The 21,772-nt window shown below is 48.1% G+C and overlaps 1 protein-coding gene across 1 annotated transcript in view; it reads right to left on the bottom strand.

Annotated features, from left to right (window-relative positions):
• The window catches only part of rbl2 (retinoblastoma-like 2 (p130)), a 192,211-nt gene that overhangs the window by 158,767 nt on the left and 11,672 nt on the right, over window positions 1-21,772 (bottom strand). Inside the window, exon 4 of the mRNA XM_038806723.1 lies at window positions 15,384-15,448. Coding sequence (XP_038662651.1) covers window positions 15,384-15,448 — 65 coding nt within the window. The remainder of the gene's footprint in view (window positions 1-15,383; window positions 15,449-21,772) is intronic.

The raw sequence follows: 21,772 nt of genomic DNA, 5'->3' as shown, positions 1-21,772 counted from the left end.
AGCTTGAGGCCTTTAAGCTCGCCCTTCCCCCGCCTGTATGCTGGAAGAGGCTTTTGTCTCTGCTGTAGCTTCAGCCAAATCTTTCACTGTTTCTGCGGGTCTGGTAACCAAGAAACATACCTTTCCTGGGGGAAAGTACTCCTCCAACATTCACCTACATCTTTTCATCAAAATTCCACCCCGTATTGCTTAAAAAAGAGCTCTTTTCTGTAACCTTGGGCAGGAGCTGCCTTTTGTGTGACCACTTACTCCATGGTGCACACCAGAAGCCAATCAATCAGGTTCTTAAGGGGAATTGAAAGGGCAAGGGGTTGAGCAATAAATGCCAACCTTGTTAGTTATGCACGAATCCTACGAGTTAATAAAAATAAATTATGGCGTGTGTACATGTGTGCCAGTATTAAAGATATCAAGGGATATGAGGATTGTGCATGAAAATGGCATTTAAGTTAAAAAATCAGGATCAGACTGAATGGCCTACTCCTGTGCCTATTTCCTATGTCCCTGTATAGACAAAGTAATTGCTCCAGAAAGGAATGAATTTAAGAGTGCAAACAGATATAGTTTATATTCAGTGTAAAATTATGGTCAACGAAAGTTTGCAACCTATTGCTGTTTTTATGATGTTGAATTCCATCTGAAATGAATCATACAATTAGAAAGTGGACCAATTTAGAAACGGCACTCTTCTGCCAAATGTTGGAGAATAATGAGGCAAAAATTGATTTTGTTCGTAACGTCTATGGTGCCAATTTGGATCAGCAAGTTTTCATCTTTCCACCTTCCACACAATATACTGAATTTAATAGCTGCAATGATGGCCCCGTCCACTAACTGGAAATCTGGTGGCAAACCCGCCACAGCCAATTGCGATAGATCCAGAGTGATGAAATGCCAGTTAACTGCCTGCCCCGGGGTTTACTCGTCTCTAAAGGCAAATATCCCCCCTCCAACCAGATGGCTGGCAGCTCTTTAACCCCAGTAGCATTACCAGAAACTGGTACCCCTGCTGGTAGAAAGTAGCAAAAGTGGAATGAAGGCCTTAAATGGCTCTTAATTGGTTACTTGTCTCAATTAGCATAGGGGGTGAAAGCAGCTTCAGCATTCCCTGCCCTTGAATTAATCTGGTATTTGCAAATCAACAGACTCTCCACCCCACTCCTTCCCACCTAATTATACATGTCCCTCCGCCCATAGTTGTGAGGGGAATAATATATCATTGACAATGCCAATACAAACACTGACATCAATGAGGTTACTGAGAGGACATGATGGTTTGGAGTGACTATCACCACAATCCAACACTGTTCCTGGAAAGCTACTTCTATAACAGTCTCAGCAAACTGAAATCAAGTTGGAGGGACAAATCCCTCTCAAGACTGCCAGCGCAGCCCACAGTAAATAAACAACAGCAACAGTTCATTGATGGAGAACAAGGGATAGTAAATAATTTTTTTTTGCACATTGATGACAATCTGAACCAAACAAAATCAATCCGGTGATAGATGGCTGATAAGGATGTACTGAGGTCAAGACAAAGGTCTAGCACTTGTGGCTAGATTTATTGCCTGAGCACAGTGCTGGTCAAACCTGCCTTCAACAATGTGGGTGATTCTCCGGCCACATTTTTCCGGCGCAAACCCTGCTACATCTGGAGAATTCCAGGAGAGGCCCGAAACAGGAATGCGGGTGCGGGTTTCCAATGCTCCTGGCCTGCTCCAGTTGGTGTGATCTGGCATGGCCAGGTTGGCAGTGCCAAGGGATGGTGCCCGAGTGGGCAGAGCCTGGGGGGGAGGGGCATTAAGGGGTGGAGACATTAGGTGATCCCAGAGCAGGGTGTTGCTAATCTGGGGGAGCTGCTCATACCTGTGATTGGGGGGGTGGGATGACTGATGCCTGCGATTGGGGGTTGGTGAGAAAAGTGGGTGCCTTTTCCGGTTGAGAAGGGTGGGTGTCTTTGCCAGCCGGAACGGGGGGGCAGGGGAAATGTCCTTAATGGCATCTTCAGGTCCCGCATACCTCATTTACTGCGCGGTTCACCCCAATCTCCAAAAACATGTATATAAAGTGTAGGTGGGTTGCGATCTGGATCGCACCAAACTACCCAATGGGAATTGCACCTCGTTTGCTGCCGGAGACCACACTTTTTTTTTTAAAGTATTTTTATTCTCCTCCTTTTTAACATTTTCTCCCAAATTTACACCTGCCAACAATAAACAATAATCTGTAACAAATATGTCAATCCCCATATCAATAACAACGATCCCATCCTACCACCAAACCACAAACATTAGCCCGCATGTTCACACAAACAAATGACAAAAAAGAATTCGGGATCACCCATAGTCGCCATTAACACACACAACCCCCCTTCCCCCACCCCTCGCATCCACACGCCCCAACTAATGATCGATGTGATCCAGTTCTTGAAAGTGCATAATGAATAATGCCCATGAATTGTAGAACCCCTACATCCTTCCCCTCAGTTCAAACTTAACCTTCTCAAGAGTCTGGAATTCAAACAGGTCCCCCCGCCACACCAGGACACAGGGTGGAGAGGTTGCTCTCCAATCTATCAAGATCAACGAGGCGAAGGCTACAACATCTGCCTCCGCACCCGTTTCCAACCCTGGCTGGTCCGACACTCCAAATATGGCCTCCTGGGGGCCCGGGTCCAATTCCACGTGCACCGCTTTAGAAATTACCCAGAAAATCTCCTTCCAGTAATCCTCTAGCTTTGGACAGGACCAAAACATATGAACGTGATTAGCACCCCCCCCCCCCCCCCCCCCCCCCCCCCCCCCCAAACAACGTTCACACACATCTGCTACTCCTTCAAAGAATCGGCTCATCCTCGCCCTCGTGAGTATACCACCTTCAGCTGTATCAGCCCCAACGTCGCACACGAGGTGAAGGCATTCACTCTCCGGTGCACCTTACACCAGAACTCCTCCTCCATATCCTCTCCCAACTCTTCCGCCCACTTTGCTTTGATCCCTTTCAGTGGTGCCTTCTCCTCTTCCAAAATAGTTCTTTAAACCTCTGACACTACCCCCTTCACCAGTCGCCCTGTCATCAGCACCTCCTCCAGCAGTGTGGAGGCCGGCTCCACCGGGAAGCTCTGTATCTCCTTTCTGGCAAAATCTCGAACCTGCATGAATCTAAACATTTCCCCCTGCTCCAGCCCATACTTCGCTTCCAGCTCCTTCAATCCTGCAAACCAACCCCGAAGAAACAAATCTTTTAGTGTCTAAATCCCCTTCTCCTCCCATTTCCGAAAATTTTCATCCCGCCTCCCTGGCTCAAATCTGTGGTTCCCCCGAATCGGCATTTCCCTTGACCCTGCCCCCAACCCGAAGTGTTGGCGAAACTGCCTCCAAATTCTCAATGAAGCTATTATTACCGGACTTCCTGAGTATTTCCCCAGGGCTATCGGGAGCGGCACTGTTACTCGTGCTTTCAATCCCGACCCCCTGCACAAACTCTCCTCTGACCCAGCTCCGCACCTTCTCCACATTCGCCATCCTGATATAGTAATACATCAGGTTCGGGAGACCCAAACCCCCTGCCTGCCTTCCCTTCTGTAGCAGCACCTTTCTAACTCTGGCCATCTTCCCTCCCCATATAAACAAAGTAATCCGTCTCTCAATCTCTCTGAAAAAAGCCTTTGGCAGGAAAATCGGCAGGCATTGACAAATAAACAGATATCACGGCAACACGTTTATTTTAACCGCCTGTACCCGAACCGGAGACCACACTTAGAAATATTTTGGTAGAATTGCGGCCAATGTTCCAGGTCAGGCTTTTGACTGTCTCTTTGAGTCTTTTGGAGTTCTCTTCCATAGAGATCAGTGGAGGCTGGGTCATTAAACATACACAAGGCTGAGTTCGACAAGTTTTTGATTGAGAGGCAGTCATGGATTATGGGGCAGGCAGGAAAGTGGAGTTCATGATTCAGTCAGCTCAGCCATGATCTTATTGAATAGCAGAGCAGGCTCGAGTGGCCAAATGGTCTAGAACCATAGAATAGAGCCATAGGAAAGTTACGGTGTATAAAGATCCCAATGTGTCTGTGCTGGCCATAAAAAGAGAAAAAAAGAACCTGGCCACTATGTTTAATCCCACATTCCAGCGCCTGGGGCACAATTTTACCACCGCATAGCGCCTGCTGCTGATCCCATTATGTCAGGTGCATTGCGGAAGACGTCAAAAACAGGTTTAGCACTGGGCCCTGAGCCGGGCGCGATGCACCTGACCCGCTACACCAACTGCCATGATGCAGATCAGCATATTCAAATGAGTCATAAAATTCATTTAAATATGCACATCCCATTCAAAGCTGCAGTCTCCCGGCTCCTGGCATTCACCAGCCCCACTGGCAAGGCCCCACACCGGCATCAATTAGTACTGGTTCCAGAAACTAAAACTAGGTGTGAAGGCCACACCTGGGAACTTGAAGGTCATTGGAGTCCCTCGGTGGTTGGGGACAGGACTGTGCCAGGCACCCAGGCAGTGCCAACCTGGAGCCTGAGCAGTACTAACTTGGCACTGAGACTGCCAGGGGTGCGGGGCCGGAGGAGGGACATGTCCATGAAAAGGGGGGGGGGGGGTCTTAAAAGTGGGTGGGCCCTCCGTGACCCCAAAGCAGAGTGGGAAATGTTCATTGGGGGGGGGGGGGGGGGGGTCGATGCCCCAATGTCGTGGGGATGGATGGGTGTGGGACCGGATCATGCAAGCGGACTGTTAATAATGAGGGGTAATGCACGTCAGGGGTCGAGAGTGTTGCCCATGTCTGCGGGGTGTCTCAATGTCCGTAGGTGGGAGGGGGTCCCTGATGGAACCATCAATTCTACGGACACGTGCTTGTAGGATTAGAATAGCGGTTTTAATATACTTACAACAGAGCCAGCCTGTTTGCCGTTGAACTTTTGATGAACTGGCTGGCTGGCTCTGTGGCACGGATCTTTATACAGCAGCTCCAGGGGGAGGAGTTCTGGGCGGAGCCAAGGGGGAAGCCCAGTACAAACTCTCGAGTACTCCCAGAGCTACTCCCCCTGGTGGTCAGGTAGTGCAACTGCACTTACAATATCGGTACATATATACAATGGGAATAGAGCGACATTGGTAACTTATAACACCGTGTGAATCTCATTCACCACATTCACCCCCTGTGAAAAAAATCGAAGTCCGGCGGGGGTGGTGGTTTACAGAGTTAGTCTGTCCGGTGGATGAATTGTTCATTGCGATCTGCGGAGCACCGGAGTTGCAGCCTCTTGCGGTGGCTGGGTGGGTGTTGAGAGCTGGAGTACGATGGCAGGCTCCGGCGCGGGTCTCGTCCGAACTTCATACACCTCTAGCTTTACCGGCGGCTGGGGGCGGGCTGATGTTGGCGCGTGGAACAGGTGGGGCGAGCTTGCGGGATCGGGGGCGCGAGGGGGCGGCAGCATAGGGAACGGGCTCCTCAGTGGGGGTGGGCTGAATCCAGCGGGTGCCAGGTCCCGAAGGGATACTTTGTCCTGGCGACCGTCTGGGAACTCCACGAATGCGTACTGTGGGTTGGAATGGAGGAGGCGCACCTTTTCAACAAGGGGGTCGGCTTTGTGCGCCCTGACGTGCTTCCTCAGGAGAACCGGGCCTGGTGTCCTCAGCCACGCCTGAAGTGAGACCCCTGTGGTAGTGCCCCTAGAAAAAATGAAGAGCCGCTCGTGAGGGGTTTGATTGGTCGCTGTACAGAGGAGGGATCTAATTGCGTGGAGCGCATCTGGGAGGACTTCTTGCCATTGGGAGACTTGGAGTTTTCTAGACCGGAGGGTCAGTAGGACGGTCTTCCAGACCGTCGCGTTCTCCCTCTCCACCTGCCCGTTCCCCCTGGGGTTGTAGCTGGTAGTCCTGCTCGAGGCGATGCCCTTGTCGAGCAGGTACTGACGCAGCTCGTCGCTCATAAAGGATGAACCCCGGTCGCTGTGCATGTAGCTGGGGAACCCAAACAGGGTGAAGACACTATGCAGGGCCCTAATGACTGTGTGGGAGGTCATGTCGGGCCACGGAATGGCAAAAGGGAATCGGAAGAACTCGTCTATAATGTTGAGGAAATAAATGTTCTTATTAGTGGAGGGGAGTGGCCCTTTGAAATCGATCGCAAGGCGTTCAAAGGGCCTAGAAGCCTTGACCAGGTGGGCCCTGTCTGATCTATAGAACTGCGGTTTGCACTCCGCACAGATCGGGCAGTCCCTGGTGACCGCTTTTACCTCCTCGTTGGAGAAAGGCAGGTTTTGGGCTCTGATGTAGTGGGCGAGCCGGGTGACCCCTGGGTGGCAGAGGTCATCGTGGATGGCTTTAGGCGGCTGATTTGCGCGCTGGAGCATGTCCCGCGGGATAGGGCATCCGAGGGCTCGTTGAGCTTCCCCGGTCGAGATTTGATATCGTAATTGTAGGTGGAGAGTTCAATCCTCCACCGAAGAATTTTGTCATTTTTAATTTTGCTCCTTTGTGAGTTGTCGAACATGAAGGCGACCGACCAGTGGTCGGTAATGAGGGTGAACCTCCTACCTGCGAGGTAGTGCCTCCAGTGTCGGACAGCCTCCACGATGGCTTGTGCTTCCTTCTCGACTGAGGAGTGTCGGAGTTCTGAAGCGGATAGGGTACGGGAGAAAAATGCAACGGGCTGCCCTGCTTGGTTTAAAGTGGCTGCTAGCGCTACCTCTGAGGCGTCGCTCTCAACCTGAAAGGGAGTGGATTCATCCACCACCCGCATGGCTGCTTTGGCGATGTCGTCCCTGATGCAGCTGAAGTCTTGGCGCGCCTCAGCAGACAGGGGAAATAGTGTGGCCTTGAAGAGTGGGCGGGCTTTGTCCGCATATTGGGGGACCCACTGGGCGTAGTGCAAAAAGAGCCCCAAGCACCGTTTGAGGTCCTTGGGGCCATGGGGGAGGGGGAGTTCTTAGAGGGGGCGCATGCGGTCCGGGTCTGGGCCCAGGACTCCGTTCTCCACGACGTAGCCGAGGATGGCTAGTCTGTTTGTGCGGAACACGCATTTCTCCTTGTTATATGCAAGGTTTAATTTTTGGGCCGTCTGGAGAAAACGGTGGAGGTTGACGTCGTGGTCCTGCTGGTCATGGCCGCAGATGGTAACATTATCCAGATACGGAAACGTGGCCCGCAGCCCATACTGGTCGACCATTCGGTCCATTGCTCGTTGTAACACCGAAACCCCATTAGTGACGCCGAAGGGAACCAGGAGGAAATGGAAGAGGCGGCCATCGGCCTCGAACGCCGTGTAGTGGCGGTCCTCCAGGTGGATTGGGAGCTGGTGGTATGCAGACTTCAGATCCACCGTGGAAAATACCCGATATTGGGCGATCTGGTTTACCATGTCTGCGATTCTGGGGAGGGGATACACGTCTAGGAGCGTAAAGCGACTGATGGTCTGGCTATAATCGACGACCATGCGGAATTTTTCCCCGGTCTTGACGACCACCACCTGAGCTCTCCAGGGACTGTTACTGGCCTCTATGATGCCCTCACTGAGCAGCCTTCAGACCTCCGTTCTGATAAATACCCTATCCTTCAGGCTGTACCGCCTGCTGCGGGTGTCTACCGGTTTGCAATCCGGGGTGAGGTTGGCAAAGAGTGGAGGGGGGGCGATGTGCAGCAAGGCGAGGCGGCAGATAGTGAGTGGGGGCAGGGGCCCGCCGAAGCTGAGGGTGAGTCTCTTGCGATTACATGGGCGCCCTGTCAAGTAGATGCCACTGCGTTCTGGCGAGCTTGATGCAGGAACACTGCGCTGAGTTGCGGAGCCATGTGGTGACTGCCCGGGGAGGTCGTACTCCTTCGGTGAGCTGTTTGAGTCTGGGGATGCAGCTAGGACCCGTGGATTTCACGTGGAGGGTGGTGATGAAGGTGGCGTCCAAGATGGCGGCCCCCATGAATCGCACGTGGCCGGCCGCATGGTGGAGGTTTGCCAAGATGGCGGCCCCCATGGATCACACGTGGCGGGAGGGGGCGGAGCCTGAGCGTAGGCCGCAGCGTTTCGGGCCCCGCGGGCCTGCTGGTGCTGGGGACGATGTTTTTGGACTGTTGGGGTGTTGAGGGCTGGGGCCCTTCTGCCGAGGCACACTTTAGCATAGTGGCCTTTCTTCCCGCAGCTGCTGCAGGTCGCGGATCGGGCTGAGCAGTGTTGCCGCGGGTGCTGGCTTTGTCCACAGAAGTGGCAGGCCAGAGCAGTTGAATAACTGGTTTGGGGAGCTGAATAGTGGCAGGTTGGAGCAGTTGAATAACTGGTTTGACGAGCTGAGTAGCTGGCTGGGGGAGCTGAGTAATTAGCTGGAGCAGCTGGATAGTTTGAGTAGCTGACTGGGACAGTAGGACCGGCTGTGGCAGCGCGATAGCTGGGAGGCCTTGCGGCACAGGCTTGGGGGGTCCTCAGGTCGGGGGCCCATGCGGGGTTAGCGGGGTCCGCGGGAAACAAGTTGAAGCTGCGGAAGGAAACTTCCATCGTGATAGCAGCCTCTACGGTAGTCTCTCAGCCCTGGGCCTCATTTTCTAATAGTCTCTGGCGTGCATAGCTAGATCGAAGGCCCGCTACAAAAACATCCCGCACAGCAAGCTCCCTATGTTCGGCCGCGGTTATGGCCTGGTAATTGCAGTCATTTGAGAGATTGTTCAACTCGCGTGCAAATTCAGCTAAAGTTTCAGTAGCCCGTTGTCGGCGGGCAAAGACCTCGTTCATGGGCCTAATATACATTTTGTCCAAAATCGCCAGCGCAGCGGTGTAGGAACCGGCTGGATTTAATTGTGTAGAAATTCTGTGGCTTACCCTCGCGTGCAGTAGGCTGAGCTTTTGTTCCTCCGTAGTTTCAGCGGTGCTGATTTCGGCCAGGTAGGCCTTAAAACATTTCAGCCGTGGCAGAAGGTTTCTTTCGCCTCTGCATCCTGCGGATCGAGTTCTAGACGTCCTGGTTTTAGAGCGGATTCCATGCTTTACTTTGGCAGCTTCTTAAGTGTATTAAATTGATGGAACCATCAATTCAGCGAACACGTGTAGTTGGATCTGAACAGAGGCTTTAATACACTTACAATAGAACCAACCTATTCGTCGTTGAACTTCAGGTGAACTGGCAGGCTGGCTCTAAGGCACTGATCTTTATACATCGGTCCCAGGGGGAGGAGTCCTGGGCGGAGCCAAGGGAGGAGCGCAGTACAAACTCTCGCGTACTCCCAGAGCGACTCCCCGCTGGTGGTCGGATAGTGTCTCTGCACTTACAATGGGTAGATAACGAACATATATACATGGATTGATATTAGCAACTATATATAGTGTGAATCACATTCACCACACCTACACCATGTGGACTGCGGCAGTTCAAAAAGGCAGTTCACCACCAACTTCTCAACGGCAATCAGGGAAGGCCAAAAAATGTTGGCCTGGCCTGCAATGCCCACATCCCATGAATGGATTAAAAAAGACAACAGCATGCCTGATCAAACATCAAACAATTGTGTAATATTCAATTAATGATTATTTCCTTTTGATGCGTGGGTACAAAATGTTACTTTTTTTTATATAGACAGCTCTCCCCCGGTGTAAAATTCACCCATTCTCACATCCAAAAATATACTTCCTCTTTCTACTGACAAATCATTCTCTTTAATTCTTTTCACTTGGAGCTTTTCCATGCCACGAACATTCCCTGGCTAGTGACTTCCATCTATAAGTCCAAAGATGTGCAGGTTAGGTAGATTGGCCATGCTAAATCGCCCCTTAGTGTGAAAAGGTTAGATGGGGTTTCAGGGTTATGGAGAAACAGTGGAGGAATGGGCCTGGGTGCTCTCTCACAGGGCCGGTGCAGACTTGATGGGCCAAATGGCCTTCTGCACTGATAGGATTCTATGATTAAGGAGGAATGCAGCTGATGAAGCTAATGTTGCAGTTTTCCCTTTCTTCAAATAGAGAAGCCTGACTTCAGCTCAGCTAATCCTTAGAGTAATGCACTGAGATTAAAGAACTCACTGTGCACGTATTTCACCATGGAACAGTATGCCGAGACACCAATGAGTTGTGCCAATCTGATTTATCGTTTAAAAGTATTTAGCAATATCAGAAAGCAAACTTTGGCATCTAAACTTCAGAGTGTGATATCAAACACAGATCGCAATGATCTGATTAAAACAAAAATGATCTTCCAAGGAATGACGTTAACAGGGAGGAGGTAGGACTGAGGAACTAACTAGGGTCACTGGAACATTGAAAAACAAATAATTTCCATAAGCAGTACTGGCAGGGGGAAGGGAAGGGATTCCTGTTTTCTATGGCTCATTTCAAGTAGTTCTGGTGCAGTTGTTAATGAGAGGTGATGTTTGTGACCTTCACACTTCACTGAATATTACAGATTTCTGCATCGTTAAATACTGAGTGCCAATCACTGTAAAAGCAAAACAAGTACAAAATAGGCTTTATGTGTTCTTATGTAATAACTGAGCAACTGGCATTGAAAAATTTAATCTTGAGTAAACTTGGATTGGGTTCAGTTGGGTGAGATAAGGGCATTTGAAAACATTAACTGCATAATTTAGCAAGTATTTAGTAGCTTTTTATCAGTGGTTTTGATGTACCCAAATACTTTATTAATTGAGTCACTAAGCAGATCACCTGATTATTAAAATAGTTGGCACAGTTCAGGACAAAAATTGTTTCAATATCAAAGGGTATCATAGTTATAATACAAAAAGGAAAACATGCAACATGTGGAAACTACATTATTTGGGTTTTAAATTAGTCACCAACGTTTAACTATGAAAAGTCCACCTTGTGCTCAGTTTTTTCTTTAGTATAACTAACTAGGCTACAGCTCAAATCCTGTAACTGTCATTTCAATATAAGAAATACAGATTGTATCACCTCAACTGTGAGAGTCAGATGATTCATAATAAATATGTTGTTTTTTCAAGTCAGAAATGTCTGAATTTGAAAACTTCAGTCAGGAATATTTGACCCTGGCAGGGGTGGGCATCATTAGGGACAACATGGGGAAAATTTGGAGAGTGGTCAAAAGTCAACTATATTTCAATTTTGTTCATCTTGAAGGCAGTGTTTAACCTTTACAGGTTTATCAGATTAAACCAGAATTTTGGATTTCAGCTTTTGTGGGATAATTATAAAGACGTGTCTTTTTGTGTGAGTTATTATTTCCCTCAGCTCAGAAATGCCTCACAGCACTTCAAGTACAATAAATTACTTCAATGTGCAGTGACTGTTCTAATGTGAGAGGTATCTTACAAACAGCAAGATCCTAAAACACAATGATTTGTGAATGGGCGATTAATTTATTTCATTGTTGGTGGCTGAGAGAGCACACTGGCAGAATTGAAAATAGATTGTCAAGGGATTATTAACATCCACTGTGAACCACTGATTTCAACTAATAGTTTCATATTGCTCAAGAGGATGAATCCTGTAAAAATGCAGCCATTCTTTCCTCAGTACAGCTGTGTTAATGTAGATTGTGGCTCAGGCTCAATGTCAATTGTGGCTCAGGTAACACTTTCTTAACACCATGACAGAAGGCTCTGTATTCAAGTCCAGTCCAGAGATTTGAGCACAAAACTCCACTCTAAGACTCCACTGTAATACCGAAGGAGTGTTGCACTGATCGAAATGTTAAATTGCTGCCCTGTCTGCCCTCTCACATGGCACTACTTTGAAAAAGAACAAGGGAGTTATCTTTGGTGTTCTGGTCGATATTTATCCCTCAATCAGCTTCGCAATAATAGATAATTTGGTCATTGTCACATTGCTGTTTGTGGGAGTTTGCTGTGTGCAACGTGGCTGTTCTGTTTCGTACATCAGAACAGTGGCTACATAGTGAAACTTCAAACAAATTGGATTGAACCCCAGAAGACTACAGTATGGTACAAAAGCTTAAATTAAATATTTAGGTACTCTGACAAGGAATATATTCTGACTATGGCAATTCAACTGAAATAAATCCAGTGGGCAGCAAAAAGCCTCAGAAATACACCACAATAATAATATTGAAATGACTCACCGGAACCAACCCAACTGGCGATTCTCCGACCCGGATGTGCCGAGCGGCCTGCCGTTCGCGACCGGTTCACGATGGCGGCAACCACACCTTGTCACTGCCGTCGTGAACATGGGCACCAAAGGCCCATTTGAAGCTTGTGGGGGCGGAGAGGGGAGTGAGCACCACGGCCGTGCTCGGGAGGGGACTGGCCCGTGATCGGTGCCCACTGATCGTCGGGCCGGCATCTCAAAGCGACGCACTCTTTCCCCTCCGCCGCCCCGCAAGATCAAGCCGCCACATCTTGCGGGGCAGCAGAGGGGAAGACGGCCAACGCGCATGCGCGGGTTTCAGCTGTCAGCCGTCGTGACGTCAGCCGCGCATGTGCGGGTTGGAGCCGGCCAACCTGCGCATGCGCGGCTAGGGTCACATAGGCGCCGCCGTCGCGTCATTCTCGGCGCGCCACGTTGACGCAAGCGTCAAGGCCCGGCCGTCGAGAATAACGGAGCGCCGCTCCTAGCCCCCCCGGGTGGGGTGGGGGTGAACACGGTGACAGGAGCGGCCTCCGAGGCCGTCGTGAAACTCAGCCGAGTTCACGACAGCCTTCACGATTTTTCCCGGGAGCGGAGAATTCCGCCCACTATATGCGATGAGAACGACATCGGATGATGCATTATAAATGAACAGTGATTGAAATAAGAAATCAAAAGAAAGAGTTTATGATAACTTGAAGTAACTGCTAGAATTTAGGAAGGAAGGAAGGAACTTCAGGTTCAGTATATAACTTACTTATTGATAACGATCAAAACCTCAAAGATTTGACAAACATTGAAACTATTAATTTTAATAAACATCAGATTACAAATACCAAAATGAAATAAAAAGCCACAGACATGTCTCTTGTACACCTGGCTTACTATAAAAATAATGAACTGCCTTTGAAATTTGTGGCCTTATAAACATTGTTGACCTGAGATATTCATACAGACAATCATATGCCTTGTTTTCTTAACTATTCTGAATTATTTTGCAGTTACAGATAACTATTATGTTATTAATTCAGACAACACAAGCATTTTTGTTGGTATCTGTATCACCTAATTCTACATGCTAAAAATATTCCACATACAGAGCAGTCACAACTGAAATTATTTGTGTGGGACCCAGTAATAATATTTGAGATCTGCTCAGGAACTATAGACATAACAAGTTCACCTTAGGAAAGTAAAAGCGGGGCGGCATGTGGCGCAGTGGCTAACACTGGGACTGCGGCACTGAGGACCGGGTTCGAATCCCGGCCCTGGGTCACTGTCCGTGTGGAGTTTGCACATTCTTCCCATGTCTGCGTGGGTTTCACCCCCACAACCCAAAGGTGCACAGGGTAGGTTGATTGCCCACGCTAAATTGCCCCTAATTGATAAAAAAATAATAATTGGGAGTGAGGAGGGTGTTCCTGGAGCGAGGGAGGGATAGAGGCGGACTGGCGCTGCCCAACCTTCTGGGGTACTATTGGGTGGCCAATGTGTCAATGTTGCGTAAATGGGTGAGGGAGGGGGGAGGGGCGGCGTGGAAAAGAATGGAGATGGCATCATGTAGAGGTACGAGCCTGGGTGCCATGGTAACGGCGCCGTTGCCGCTCTCCCCTAAGAGGTTTACCACGAGCCCGGTGGTGGCGGTGACCCTAAGAATCTGGGGACAGTGGAGGCGGCATAGGGGGGAAACAGAAGGCTCGATGGAGGCTCCACTGGGTGGCAACCATCGGTTCATCCCGGGGAACAAGGATGGGGGATTTAGGGGGTGGCAAAGGGCGGGCATCAGCAAATTGAGGGACCTGTTTATTGGCGGGAGGTTTGCGGGCCTGGGGGAACTGGAAGATAAATTTGGCCTTCCCCAAGGGAACATGTTCAGATACTTGCAGGTAAAGGCGTTTGCTAGGCGACAGGTAGAGGGATTCCCTTTGCTGCCCTCGCAGGGGACGATGGACAGAGTGCTTTCGGGGGTGTGGGTCGGAGAGGGGAAGGTGTCTGACATCTATAAGGTAATGCAGGAGGTGGAGGAGTCGTCAGTGGAGGAGCTGAAGGCTAAATGGGAGGAGGAACTCGGGGAGCAGATAGAGGACGGGACTTGGGCGGATGCCTTGGACAGAGTCAACTCTTCCTCCTCATGTGCGAGGCTTAGTCTCATCCAATTTAAGGTGCTGCACCGGGCCCACATGTCCGGGACTAGGATGAGTAGGTTCTTTGGGTGTGAGGATAGGTGCACCAGATGTTCGGGGAGTCCAGCGAACCACGCCCATATGTTCTGGGCATGCCCAGCACTGGAAGAATTCTGGAAGGGGGTGGCGGGGACGGTGTCGAGGGTGGTCGGATCCAGGGTCAAACCAGGGTGGGGACTCGCGATTTTTTGAGTTGCGGTAGAGCCGGGAGTGCAGGAGGCGAAAGAGGCCGGTGTCCTGGCCTTTGCGTCCCTAGTAGCCTGTCGAAGGATTCTGCTACAGTGGAAGGATGCAAGGCCCCCAAGTGTGGAGACCTGGATCAGTGACATGGCGGGATTTATAAAACAGGAACGGGTCAAATTTGCCCTGAGAGGATCAATACAAGGGTTCTATAAACAATGGCAGCCTTTTCTGGACTTCCTGGCGCAAAGATAGGTATCTTGGTCAATAGCAGCAGCAACCTGGGGGGGGGGGGGGGGGGGGGGGGGGGTGTTCCTTATTGTAGTTTCTATTCTGTAACATTATATTGTATTAATTTGCTTTGTTGTTAAAATGCTGTGTTGTGCATGGGCCTGGGGGAACCCCGAAAGCACTCTGTCCATCGTCCCCTGCGAGGGCAGCAAAGGGAATCCCTCTACCTGTCGCCTAGCAAACGCCTTTACCTGCAAGTATCTGAACATGTTCCCTTGGGGAAGGCCAAATTTATCTTCCAGTTCCCCCAGGCCCGCAAACCTCCCGCCAATAAACAGGTCCCTCAATTTATGATGGTTAATATTATTGTTATTTTTGGTATTTTACTATGGTGCGTTATTGTTGTGTAAATTCAAAATTTTTCAATAAAAATTATTTACAAAAAAAAATAATAATTGGCTACTCTAAATTTATAAAAAATAAGGAAAGTAAAAGCATTTCAGCAGAGACAGAAAATTGCTCCTCGTCACTGATTATAAAAGGTGCAGTAATGTACTGCAAGGATTATGCAATGATTAGATTCACTGATGAATTATTCTTTTTAACTGTCATAATTTAAGCAATAATCCATTTCATTCAGTTAAATGAATCTCTGCCGTTGATTTAATAATTTAGCGCTACAGGCCAAAAAACAGATGTTATCTCTGCTGGTTCCTCATAACGATTTGCCCACTTACCTTTGGTCTGAACAAACAGCACCCAGCAGAAGTTAAACACTTCAGAAACTGTACAAGGTTGCCGTCTGTAGAGAAAGAGCATATAAAATCAGCACTTGTTGCATAATTCACTACATGCTGAAGGACATATTACTTACAGCGTGTGAACAGCATTCTTTGACCAGATCATTGCAGCAGATTTACTTTTTGGCTGACATTTTCTCAATAATTAGTTCATTTTCACATAAAGGTTTTACAATTTTTTTTTTTTAAAACGTGGTGTGAAAGGGACAGAAGAACAAGGAGTCCTATGCTGGCAACACAGATATAAAAAGCAGCCAACTAAGTAAAAACTGATTATTCTTCATAAATATTTATGGCTATTGATCTATGGTCCAATACAAAAATGTCTGTGTTATATATTCCTATTCATATGTCTGTTTATCCATAAGGATTTTTCAGAATTTAGCAATTACTGGCTTCATGAATTGGTGCAGCTTATTTTACTATAAGCTCTGTCACTAACACTTTGAAAACTATTGCAGTATTTCTGCATCAAAGTCAAAAATGAAACAACCCCAGTTGCTTCCAACAACACAATTGGGCCGGATTTTAACTCTAATCGGTTTTGAGTGAATTAAAATCGAGCTCAGTTAGTAAGCTAATGATCTTTGTGTCTACTGCATTTCATTATTGCTACTTTAAAACGAGTCATCAGAAGAGTTCCAATAATCTGTATGGCAGCTCTTTGCTGAGAGGTAAGATGTTGCAAAATTATTCAGCACTCCATGAATTAATGACATACTATATAAATAACAATACAAGTCCGGATAAACATTTCGCACAGTACAATCTTGAATATTATGAGGTGGTAAAAAACATCCCAACAACATCAGAACAAGCAACAAGCAGTCAGAATCAGAATGGAAGCTGGCAGAATGGAACGCCCAGTGAAGAGTTCAGTCAGAGATGAATGTCAAAGAGAAGAAAATGAAGGGCAAGGAGATATAGGGCGGGATTCTCCCGTACCTGGCGGGGTGCGGGGTCCCGGCGGAACGGAATGGCGTGGACCACTCCGGCGCGGGCCGCTCCAAAGGTGCGGAATCTTCTGCACCTTCAGGGGCTAGGCCCGTTCCGGAGTGGTTTGCGCCCCGCCAGCCAGCGGGATATGGGCCTGGCACCACGCCCTCCGGTGCCGAAGGGCCTCCACTGGCCGGCGCACACACGGGAGCGCCAGCGCGTGCGGGCGTCATCCCCGCACATGCGCACAGGGATTCACTTCCGCATCGGTCATCGTGGAGGACCACAACAGTCGATGCGGAAGGAATAGAGTGCTCCCACGGCACAGGCCCGCCCGCGGATCGGTGGGCCCCGACTGCAGGCCAGGCCACCGTGGGGGCCCCTCCCTGGGCAAGATCTCCCCGCCACCCCCAGGAACCACGAGGCCCGCCCGCGCCGCCAGGTCCCGCCGGTAAGGGACCTACTCTGATTTACGCTGGCAGGCGGGACAGCGGCCCATCGCGGGCCAGAGAATTCGGGCAGCCCCAGCGCCCATTGAGTCGCGCCGGACCCCACCATTCTCCGAGGCGGGCGGCGCGACTCATGCCATGCCAGTTTTTGGGGGTGGGTGGGAGAATTTGGAGGACGGCGGGGTGGGGATTCACGCCAACCCCCAGCGATTATCCCACCCGGCGAGGGGGTCGTAGAATCCTGCCCATAATACAGCAGAGCAGGACTGTGCTAAGTGTGGAGCGAGTGTGACAATATGGAATCTGCTGATACAAAACTAGGGCCTTCTGGTGGGCACCACATGGGCTGCAGTCTGTACAGGGCACAGGTGGAAAAATAATTTAAGAACAAAGAACAATACAGCACAGGAACAGGCCCATCGGCCTTCCAAGCCTCTACGGGTCATGATACCACCCTTGGTCAAAACCCTCAGCACTTCCTAGTGCCATATCCTATCCATGTATTTGTTGAGATGCCATTTGAATTCCATTAATGTGTCCACTTCCATTACCTCCCCAGGCAAAGCATTCCAGACACTCACCACCATCTGTGTAAAAAACCTGCCACGCACATCTCCTCTAAACTTTGCCCCATTGACCTTAAACCTATGCCTCCTGGTGACTGACCCCTCCATCCTGGGAAAGAATGCCTGCCCATCCACTTTATCCATGCCCTTCATAATCTTGTAGACTTCTATAAGGTCACCCCTCAACCTCCGTCGTTCTAATGAAAATAGTCCGAGTCTATTCAGCCTCTCCGCATAGCTAACGCCCTCCAGACCAGGCAACATCCTGGTAAACCTCCTCTGCACCCTCTCCAAAGCCTCCACATCCTTCCAGTAGTGTGGCGACCAGAATTGTGCGCAATATTCCAAGTAAATTTAAACTGTTAAAGTTCCTTTGCCTTTTTAGGATTTGGGTTTTAGGTTGTGCCCCCTTCTAAGACACAAATTTTGCCGGGACTACTGTTTCATGACACTGGAGCAACCCTGTATCTCCTGTATGGTTCAACTGAAATGGGCAGCAATGCAGAAAGAATAAGTAACGAGCTGAGACAAATTAACATTGACCAATCATCATTCAAATTGAATAAAATCAGTAAATATTGCTCTTGTAGGGATTAAGGGGTGAAACTTCCAAATGTTGATGATCAGAGGGATTTGGATGATCTTGCACAAGGAACACAGAAAGTTAGCAGACAGGTACAACAAGCAATTAGGAAGGCAAATAGCATGTCCGCCTTTATTGCTAGGGGATTGGAGTACAAGACTAAAAAAGTTTGCAATAATTGTTCTGGGCTTTGGTGTGTCTGGACCGGGAGTATTGGATGCAGATTTGATCTCCACAATTAAAGAAAGCTTTACTGGCATTGGAGGTGTTACAATAAAGGTTCAGTAGATTGGTTCCTGGGATGAGAGAGTTGACCTATGATGAGAAAGTGAGTAAATTGGACCAAAACGCTCTGGGGTTTAGAAGAATGAAAGGCAGCCTCATTGAAACACAGCAGATTTTGAAAGGGTTTGACAGGTGTCCTGTCCAGTAAAGGCACATCATATGCATAACTTTAAAACATAAACCATATGCAGCATGAATTTCTCTGAAATTAATTTCTCTTTTAAAATGGGGATTAAAGGCAGCATGGTGGTGCAGTGGTTAGCACTGCTGTCTCATGGCACCGAGGCCCCAGGTTCGATCCTGGCTTTGGGTCACTGTCCATGTGGAGTTTGCATATTCTCCCCGTGTTTGCGTGGGTTTCGTCCCACAACCCAATGATATGGCCAGCACAGTTTGCACGTACTCTCCATGTCTGCGTGGGTTTCCTCTGGGTGCTCCGGTTTCCTCCCACAGTCCAAAGATGTGCGAGTTAGGTTGATTGGACATGGTAAATTGTCCTTAGGTTAGGTAGGGATGCTGGGTTACGGGGATAGGGTGGAGGTGTGGGCTTAAGTAGGGTGCTCTTTCCAGGAGCTGGTGCAGACTCGATGGGCCGAATTGCCTCCTTCTGCACTGCAAACCCTATGATCTATGTGCAGGGCAGGTGGAATAGCCATGCTAAATTGTCCCGTAACTGAAAAAAATGAACTGGGCACTCTTATGGGATTAAAATGTTGCAACAGATGGTCGCTGAGGTTACCAGACTTGCTCTGTGGATTCTTGAAAGAATTGTACAACACATTCCTGACTAAGAAGTGTCATTATTCATCTCTTGAAACCATCCAATAGGTGTTGAAATGGGTCATTCTGAAACCAAGACAGTGATTGTCTCAATCCCCCAGTATAAATGGCTGCAACAATAGTCCAAGTTGTGCCTAATCCATTGAAGCACAACACCATATTAGGAAAAGGGGACTATGAGAAAACGCTTGGAAAGGCAGCCATGTTGGTCTCTGTTTTAATCTGTAGGAGCTGTCTACAAAATGCATAATGGGTAGAAACAGCAACAGCAGCAGAGAGGGCAGCAATATCTATAACTGCTGAAAACTACATCATAAGTTCTCCAAGCTTGTTCCATTTTGAAATTCCATCTATACAGAAAACTCACCTCCGAGTAACAAAACTAAAGAGTAACTAACTTTGTGACCTGTGGAAAGTCCATGGCTGGATTCACCATTCCCCGATGCCGAATCGGCAATCAGGCGGAGAATCCCTTCTGACTGCAAAATCGGGGACGGCGCCTGTTTGACGCAGGTTTTGTGTGCTCCACCCCTCCGAAATGGCATCATCGCGCCGTGAGCCGCACGCATTGGGACGGCCTTAGCACGTCACCTGAAGGCATTCCCGATGCTCCGTCCCCGACGGGCCAAGTTCCCAACTGTGCAATTGACGTGTGGTCTCAGTGGTCGGGAACCCGGCGTGGTGACTGCAGACTAAAGAATAGCTAATTAGCATTTCTACCTAGGTACAAGGCCCATGTGGTTCATATTGCCAAGAGACTATTCCATTTTGTGGTTTAATGCACAAGTTGCATACAAAGATAGTGTTTAGCTAAATGTTTTTAGTCATTTGTTACAATGAATGTCTTAAATACGAAATCTTGGCACGGCATTCTTTCAAATACGAACTAGAAGTTAGAATTTCTATGTCTCCACAAGGATTGTATCAACACCTTATGAATTTTAAACCATTCAAGTGGCTGAACTATCTCCTCTTTACTGTAAAATATTAATACCTCAGCCATGTGTCCTGCCTCCATGCGTAAATCCACTTTTTGGACCCTTATCAGCCCCACTCCTTTTTTATTACTTCTATGCCTATAGAAGACCTTTTCCTTTTTGTTAGCTGCCAATCTCATCTCATACTCTCTCTGCTTATCTTATTTGTTCTTTCAATCCCCTGTATTATCCACCTGACATCTGAGTCCCACTTTTTCTTCAACTTAACCACTATCTCTTTGTTATCCAAGGATCTGGATCTGTTTGCCAGACCTTGATTGTGTTATAAAACCTAAAATTCCATTGGCTTTTATGATCATTTACATTCAATGTATCTCCTAATGTCTAAACCTCCAACTTTCTCTGCCACATTACTCAATGTCTCCCAAAATATAAACTAAAATCTACCAATTTGTACTAACTGATATTAAATTCCATCGGCCATTGTTTTGACAGTCCATGTACATCAGGCCACTATTTTTTCCCATCCACCATAACAGAAATAACTCCTTTATCAAGTACAATCTTTTATTTTTAAATTAAAATTTATTTAACAAACTGGTTTATCATTAGCTAGGTTACCTCTGTCTCTCTTCCTGTCCTTTTATTGCGATGCTGCCAATGAATCAAGAATAAGAGTCTCTCATTTGTTACATGATGTATTTCTGTAACACCCAATGTCTAGTGAAGTCTTGAGCTTAACATTCTAAATTTATAATTTGAAAACGTTTCATGAAAAATAATTTTAAATTGTTTGCAATAATGGGCAATTGGCTAACATCTGTGTTATGGGGGCAGCACGGTAGCATGGTGGTTAGCATAAATGCTTCACAGCTCCAGGGTCCCAGGTTCGATTCCCGGCTGGGTCACTGTCTGTGCGGAGTCTGCACGTCCTCCCCGTGTGTGCGTGGGCTTCCTCCGGGTGCTCCGGTTTCCTCCCACAGTCCAAAGATGTGCGGGTTAGGTGGATTGGCCATGCTAAATTGCCCGTAGTGTCCTAAAAAGTAAGGTTGGGGGGGGGGGGGGGTTGTTGGGTTATGGGTACAGGGTGGATACGTGGGTTTGAGTAGGGTGATCATTGCTCGGCACAACATCGAGGGCCGAAGGGCCTGTTCTGTGCTGTACTGTTCTATGTTCTATAAGAACTGGCACCACTAGAAGTAGTTGAACATCTTAGTGTGAAATGCTGTGTAGATGTCTTCAAGCAGAATGGTATAACTGCAGAGCATAACCAACCTTGTGCTGCTCATTCACAAGGTTCCACGAATAACTGGTATTGCACAAACATATTATGGAACTCCACTAAATCGAGCAGCAGCAATCTGAGATGGTCCACATACCTTCACAGTCAGGACCACTGTTAAACCAATAGATAATAGAACCGGTCAGTATGATTTTTCTCCCCCTCTAAGATTAACACCTACCTTTCTGCAGATAGTATAACAGATTGTGAATTTTAGTCTGGGTACTTCCACACTGCAATTATACTACTAGTACTGGTAGGGTTTTAACTGAGAACACAGCATGGAGTATTTGCACTACTTCACTGGAGGCAACAAATGTGTTTCCTTTTTAAACATCTTTACATTTGATTACCAGTATTTTGCACAAATTTGTATATCTGAGTCCAATTGCTTTTTTTCCCTCCTTTGTCTAACTTCAGAAAAGCAAAGCAATAAAGTCAGTGTTTGCAAAGGAAGGCTGTGCTGTAAATTGGTGAATGCTGGTACCAAACCTTTGCCGTTAGAAA

This window comes from Scyliorhinus canicula, chromosome 9, assembly GCF_902713615.1.
Source record: "Scyliorhinus canicula chromosome 9, sScyCan1.1, whole genome shotgun sequence".
Taxonomy (NCBI): domain Eukaryota; kingdom Metazoa; phylum Chordata; class Chondrichthyes; order Carcharhiniformes; family Scyliorhinidae; genus Scyliorhinus; species Scyliorhinus canicula.
The sequence above is the reverse complement of the archived record's forward strand: the minus strand, read 5'-3'. Positions and strand labels throughout refer to the sequence as shown.